General features: G+C 52.4%; 1 protein-coding gene across 2 annotated transcripts in view; it reads left to right on the top strand.

Moving 5' to 3' along the window:
* The first annotated feature begins 1,465 nt into the window (after positions 1-1,465).
* The window catches only part of VOPP1 (VOPP1 WW domain binding protein), a 42,867-nt gene continuing 36,914 nt past the window's right edge, over positions 1,466-7,418 (top strand). Inside the window, exons 1-2 of one of the 2 annotated variants that reach the window (XM_089316004.1) lie at positions 1,466-1,660; positions 2,273-2,371. In XM_089316004.1, the coding sequence (XP_089172130.1) occupies positions 1,607-1,660; positions 2,273-2,371 (153 nt within the window). In that variant the 5' untranslated portion in view covers positions 1,466-1,606. The remainder of the gene's footprint in view (positions 1,661-2,272; positions 2,372-7,418) is intronic. The other variant, XM_070058426.2, reaches the window with a different exon arrangement.

Here is a 7,418-nt window from a genome sequence, read left to right as displayed (position 1 = left end):
GGCACATGAATTTATAAAGGTTAGGATCATCTGATTGGTTAGGGCATAGACCGCCCCTTGACTGGATTGGCTGCCTTGGATATATAAGCAGCTATACCAACTGAAATAAACAAGTCTGCAGGCTGCTTGCCTCTGACCTGCTTTCACCCGGCTCCTGGCATCTGTGTGGTGACTCTGCGCCTCTTGCCTCCACTACATTCCTCCTCTCAGAACGAATCCACCTCAACAAGAGGGTACATGAATTTATAAAGGTTAGGATCATTTTACACCACTATTGGAAAAAAAATGTGTCTCTATCCAACAGTAAGCTTTCAGTTTAGTTTCTAGAAGTAGACTTCTGCTCTTAAAAAGAATTCTAAAATGGTATTGAGAGCATTGCAGGGTTGCAGCACAGGTGCCTAGCATGGAAGGCCAGGCACCTTTCTCCTCACCAGCACTTGCCATTTCTGGTGGGTGCAGCCTGATGGTGCATGGTCTGTACTCATTAGCCACGTGTGTGTGTGTGTGTGTGTGTGTGTGTGTCAGGGGCTGGGGGGGGGTTGTGAAAAAGTGTTTGGGATTTGTGAACAGGACTTGTGACTTGTTTCCCATATCCTCTGCTAGGGCCAGTTATCCCAGTACCTCCTACAAGCTCAACAACCTCACGAATGAGCTAGTCTCTGGGCCTTGTTATGGACAGCTAAGCGACTGCCAGGAAATGAGCACTGGGCAAAAGGGTAGGCTTGAAGGTGCCACCACTTGCGAAGGTGTTCATGTAGGTCAGAAAGATGTGTCATTAAAAACCCAACATTTGGAGGCAGGCATTTAGCAGTCACATCGCAGGGCCTGGGTTTCAGTCCTGGCTCCAGCTTCCCACTAATGTGCACCTGCGCAGGTGATGGCCCAGGCATTTGGGTCCTGCTGCCTACACTTGGCCTGGCCCAGCCCTGGCTTTTGGGCATCTGAGGAGTAAACCAGCTGAAAGGAGATCTCTTTCTCTCTCTGTCTTTCTAATAAAATAAACAGGACCAGCGCGGTGGTGCAGTGGGTTAAAAGCTGCTGTCCGAGGTACTGGCATCACACAGAGGCTCCGGTTGGAGTCCCAGCCCCTCCACTTCTGATCCAGCTCTTTGCGAAAGTGCCTGGGAAAGCAGCACAAGTGGCCCTGGAACCCACCTGGGAGGCCTGATGGGTCAGGCCCAGGTCCGGCCATTGGGGCCATCTGGGGAGTGAACCTGCGGAAGGAAGACCTATTTCTGTCTCTTCCTCTCTAACGCTGCCTTTCAAATACATAATACATCTTTAAAAAGAAAACAAGAAACACCGAGCAGCAGCACTTCAGCGAGAAGCGCATGGGATCCGCTAGTCAGGCCCTAAGGCCTGCAGGGCCGCAAAGCTCCGCCCCTTTCGGTCTCCCAGGGGCCGCCGGCACCGCCCCTCTCCCCGCCCCCGCCCCCGGTCCCGCCCCCGCCCCCGGCCAGCCCGCGGGCCTCGCGGACGCGCACGTCGGGAGCGCGCGGGCGGGGGCGGAGCTCGGCGAGGCTGCGGCGCCTCCCGGCTCCCTCCCGCCGGGGCTCCTGGCTCCCTCCCGCCGGAGCTGGCCCGAGAGCCGGGAGGACGCGGAGCCATGGGCCGCCTGCGCCGGAGGACCGCGGCGCTGCTGCTCGCGCTGCTGGCGGAGGTAGGGGCTCGGTTCCCGGGCCCCCGGGACGCCCGGGGCAGGTGTAGGAGCCGTGGGGGCCCTGGAGCCCGAGGCTCCAGCTTTCCCGCTGCTCCCAGGCGGCACCGGCACGGGCCTCGGAGTCCTCCGAGCGGGGCAGGGCCGGGCGCGCGGGTTCCCCGCGGGAGGCGCGGCCCCCAGCCCACGTGCGCCGCGCGGTGGTGGCGGGAGCGGGGCCGCTGACGTCCGAGGCCGTGGGCAGTGATTACCTCAGGTCTGCTGGGCCGTGCCCTGCGGGGAGTTCCTGCTTCCCTGGGCAGAGGCCCGCGAAGGCCGGCGTCGCGGGAGGAGGAGGAGGGCGGCGGCCCGGCCCGCGGGGCCGAGCGTGGCCGCCTGCCTCGGGCGCAGGGTCCCCTGGACCTGTGCTGGAGTGCCCGCCCGGGGCTGCGAGACCCTCGTGCCGCTTCAGGCCGAGTTAGGAAGGGGGTCCCGACCGCTGGTGACGGAACTCAGGTGGGCGTCGCCAGAGCCGGGTGACCTTGGAGCGCTCCCGCCGCCCGGGCCGGGGTCTGCGTGGGACCCCGAGGGCCGCGAGGACCCGGTTCCTAACAAAGCAGCTGTTCCGTTGCATAGGAATTCATCATCATCAGGAGGAGTTCCAGGTTCCAGTCGTGTCTGAAGGGTTGGGAGACACTTAAAGGCAGAATCGCGTCCGAAAACTACAGCCTCGAGGTCTGAGATGATTGGCATTTTGTTTTGGGGGGGGGGTGGTGGTGGTGCGGTGTCACCCACCGAATGCCATACTCACCCAAACACTTGCAGTGGAGAGCTGCCGCCCAGAATTGAGGATATTTCGTCATAAAGCGTTTTACACCTGAGATTTTTCCCCTTGATTTGGTTGCTCAGCATGTATTTTATGAGGCTATTCTGATCTTTGAAGACTGGATTTCCTGTAGTGAGGAGGCCGAGGGGCTCTGGTTTATTGAGTGCACACAAACAATGGAGGGAGGTGTTTGAAAGCCCCTGGCTTCTCACTGCTCCCTGCAGACTGGGACTGTTGTCTTTGTGTCTTTATTCTGCTTGAGCTGGTCTCACTGTGCTCTGTCATTGATTAGGAACACCTGGAAGGACAGGGCCTTCTGGGAGTGGCTGCTCCGCTGGCTGGCCCTGCCCAGGAGCTCCCAGAGAGTGTTCTGAAGCTGTTCTGGGAAGGGCTTTCCTCCCCGGCCTCCCCACCCTTACCTGCTAGACACATTCACGGAGTGCTCACCCTGAGCACTTCACTAATACTAACTCATGAATCCTGGCAGTGGGAGATGGGAACACCTTGTCTAGCCTCAGTGCAGCTGAGCTGGGGGCTTGAGAAGTAAACCCAGGCCAGCTGGCTCCACCCAGACCTCACCATCATGCCCTGCTTCCCTTCCAGCCACTGCCTAGTTCTGAACCTGTGAGGAATTTGCACTTTGTTTATCCCAAAGATGGGGTGGGGGTGGGGACCCTTGTGACCCCGTATATAGGTGTAACAGCAAATTACCCTCTGGGAGCACAGTCACCCCTTAGAAGGAACGTAGAATTTAGCATTAAAACTGTGACACTGTTACCGGTGAATGGCAGGGTTCTTGTCTTTGCTCAAGAAAGAATTCAGGCGTGAGACAGAGAGTAGTGGAAAGCAACATAGCAAGGTTTATTAGGGAAGGGACATCTGTAAGAACGGATGGGCACCTCTCCAGACAGGACCTGAGAGAGAGTGCCCAGTTGCTCGGACTGGGGGAGAGCGAGGTTACAGGGTTCAGTGGAGAGAGTACACCTGGGCAGGCCAGGTGGGCAGCTCAGCAGCAAGGCAGAGTGCTGAGCACACAGTCCGGGTGAGGCGGGGGTTGGGGGGTGTTAGGGGATGGGCCTTGCCTTGGACCTCTGCTCCTCTTGGAACAAATGACTTTTTGGATGTAAATACTAAACACTCCTGAGTTTTCCCCCTGAAGTTATCAGACTAGGGGAAACCTGGAAAGGTGAGCCTAACCCTTGGAGGATCCTCGGGAGCAGGATATTTGAAATGCAGATATCAGGCAGAAGGGGCGGGGACCCTCACCTGGCTGGGTAGAAGGGAAGGGGCAGGGCAGGATGCAAATGCTGGATGACTTTGAGATGCATATACTGGACCCAAACCTTTCCTTAGGCCTTTGTCACACACACATAAGCTCATATCTGACTTCCTAACAAAACTACTCTGTTAATGACTCTGCCTGGATGGCAGGTGTCCACAGGGTGTCCCACAAACCCTGGCTGTGTCCCCACCCTGCGGCCATTGAGGAGGAGGAGGCAGCTAACTGCACGGACCCCCTCCCAGGGAGGGCTTCTTGAGAGCTCCTTACTGGAGTTACTTTTTTTTTTTTTTTCTGTTAAAGTTTCCAGTGAATTACATGAGCAGGTAGTGAGGGCTGTATTTCACCTCTTTCCTCCCAATCACTGTATGTCACCTGGTTAAGACCCAGGGACCCAGGCAGGCCACAAATATGGCATATTCTGTAGGCTGAGCACAAGCGTTAATTCCCACAAATAGGAGAACCCCAAAACCCATTTTGCGTCATAAAGTACAAAGGTTCCTTGCATCTTTCCTGCCACAGACAGTCATCTCAGGAGGAGTAAAGATACTGAGCTGTCTCCTGGATGCAGGAATTCCCACTGGGCTTTGCTGGGCACAGCAGCGCTTCAGAAATCAAAAGAAAAAGAGGTTTAGACCTTAGAGAAGTTTGGTTGAGCCTGGAGACTAATCAGGCCCTAAGCATGTGTATCTCCCTGGGGCTTTCCAGCAGAGTGCATTGTTTTCTAGATACTGTCACCTTTGAAATAGCTTTTTTTTTTGGGGGGGGGGGGGATAGGGCATCCATCAGAACGACAGAGAGTGCCAGGTCACTTGGACTAGGGGATGAAATAGCTTTTATTAGAAGGGACCTGTCCTTGCTGAAGTGAGCCCAGAAATGTACAGTGCACTATTTAGTATAAAATTTACCAGTGCCAAGTGCTGTAGGTTCTTCTGTCCACAGAGGGGATGAAGTAATTATGTTGAAGGATCAGCCTCAGTATCTTTCTGATCCTTTCCTGGATAACTCACTTCTGAGGCTGCTTCAAAGTTGTTCTGCAAAAACGCAGCCCTCTTTATAATAGAAAAAAGAGTGGTCATCTTTTGGGATGAGGTGAGAGCCCGAGGTGGGGGTTGTAAACTGCACATCTTTAGAAACTATTGAAAATAAGATACATGAGTATTCTAAAATCTTGTGTATTTTCAAGCCTGGGGACCTCAAAATTAGAACCGAGTTATGCTTAAGAGTGTTTTTCACCCCTTGCCAAATGATTTTCATGCCCTGGAATTCCAGCAAGTGTGGCAGTCCCTGGCTGCTGGTTTTCAGAGATAAAACTTTTCAGCATTCCCTCTCAGAGTTTTTAGCATCTGAACGACTTGCAACTGGAATGAGGAGAAGCCTGTAGGTTTTCTTTTAATCTCTGGAAGCTTCCTGGGAGGGGGGTGCTGATGGGCGAGTCTTGGCAGTGATAACTGAGCCAACACACTTGCTGGCTGGGACCTGATGGCAGGGATGCTGATCTGAAGTGGAAAAGCTCAAGGGAAGGTGTTTGGGGAGGACTGGGGCTCCACCTGGGGCTGGGTTTGGCCTTTGCCGCCTTTTAGCTTGTGCAGAGCTGTGTAGGCTAATGGGCAAGGGGACTCCAGAAATGCTTGGTGAGGCTCGGATGGGGCTAGTGGCCCTTGGATCCTTTGGCCTCAGGATACAAGTAATTTGCCTGCTACTCACTTTCATCATGGCCATCTTGCCTTGGTCACTCGATTTCCCTCCTTTCCAATACCTTCAAAAGTGATGAAATTTACTTTCCATCATGTAAGCACTTTAGGGTCAAAGATTATGATCCTAGCAGAGGTGAAACTCACTAGATATTTTAATGAATGAATAGATCAGTGGGTAATGAGGGAGGAGAGGAGAGGAGAGGAGAGGAGGTGAATGATTACTTCTGGGCCCTGAAGAGGGGGCACCTGTGCTGCTACTCCTGATCTTAGACCTGATCTATGCCCAGACACTGAGGGATGGACTCTCACTGTTTCTCAAGCAAAGCCACAGCTTTTGGGAAAACTTTGTCAAAGTTTTATATTACATGTCAGGGAAATGGTGGCATCATTCCTACCTTGTCCTAGTTCCATACTATTAGGTGCTTCAGATGTGACAGTCCCTCAGTCCTCAAAAATGGCTGTCACGGCCTTCGCTAAATGTGTTCATCTCCAAGCCTCTTTTCTGATTTTGACTCATCCACCCATCCTTGTAGCTGCAGTTTGAAAACTGCTGATCTGTACAGTGAGGATTTCCCAATCTTTATTGTTTGAAAATAATTGGTTCTCAAAAAAGGCCAAATCCATTTGAGCGGGTTAAATTTCCATAGTTAATATTGGGGAAAAGGTCGATTGGGTGTTTATTTTAAGGACACAAAATTCATATTGTAAAAGTAAATTAAGGGGCCGGCACTGTGGCATAGCAGGTAAAGCCGCTGCTTCCAGTGCCCACATCCTATATGGGCACTGGTTCAAGTCCCGGCTACTCCACTTCCAATCCAGCTCTCTGCTATGGCCTGGGAACCCAGTAGAAGATGGTCCAAGTCCTTGGGCCCCTGCACCTGCGTAGTAGACCCAGAAGCAGCTCCTGGCTCCTTGCTCCAGATCAGCGCAGCTCCGGCTGTTGTGGCCAACTGGGAAGTGAACCAGCAGATGGAAGATTTCTCTCTCTCCCTCTCTCTCTCTGCCCCTCCTTCTCTCTCTAACTCTTTCAAATAAATAAATATTTTTTTAAAAAAGTAAGTTAATTCATGAGTCAATTTTGGGGAAGAGTAATTTTCCTGGCACAATTCTGTGAGTTTCCCCTTGCATTGGACTTCAGTAGCTTGATCACAGGGAGGTTTTTCCCTGATGCTCTGGGCGTCAAGCACTACCCCACCCCACCCCCGCTTCTCTTGGTCCAGTTCATTCATGTTGCTCTCCTTTGGGTACCTGCTGGGTTGTTATAAATGGCTTGACTTCCAGGTTCTTTATTACCCTGACTTCCTGGAGATTCTGCAAGGTGCTTGTCAGTTTGTATAGTATCTGTTCTGAGATCAGAGGTGACAGAGCTGGAATGTTGAATGGGCACTGGGGTGTTGGTGGATTATTCTAGAAGCAAGGAGGTTTCTGGTAAAGACACAGTCATGATGCCCTTGGCTCGAACTTCTCACTGACACTTCCAGGAACAGTGAGGACACTGATCTGTGGCTCAGATCTAACTGGCACTGTCAGAACCTAGTTTGGACCTTGTCATCATGCAGATAAGATTATATTAGCAAGCCACTCCTTGCCAAGAGATTCACATTGAATTTTCGGTGAGACTTAAGTGTTTTAACAAGTGCTGTTTCTACCACAATCCTCACAACAGCTTTGGAGTTGTTTATTACTTTTCCAGAAACCTAAATTGAGGAATGTGAACTGGTTCTAGCTATATTTCTTGTAACTTCATCTTGTCGCCTTAAGCTTATCAATTTCTTGTTTTTTAAAGATTTATTTATTTATTTGAAAGAGTTACACAGAGGCTGGTGCCGCAGCTCAATAGGCTAATCCTCCACCTGCGGCGCCAGCACACCAGGTTCTAGTCCCGGTCGGGGCTCCGGATTCTGTCCCGGTTGCTCCTCTTCTAGTCCAGCTCTCTGCTGTGGCCTGAGAATGCAGTGGAGGATGGCCCACGTCCTTGGG

Source organism: Oryctolagus cuniculus, chromosome 16 (assembly GCF_051225735.1).
Source record: "Oryctolagus cuniculus isolate XC-2025 breed Fujian yellow rabbit chromosome 16, ASM5122573v1, whole genome shotgun sequence".
NCBI classification, from domain to species: domain Eukaryota; kingdom Metazoa; phylum Chordata; class Mammalia; order Lagomorpha; family Leporidae; genus Oryctolagus; species Oryctolagus cuniculus.
Note: the sequence above shows the minus strand (reverse complement) of the source record. Positions and strands in the feature narration are given on the sequence as shown.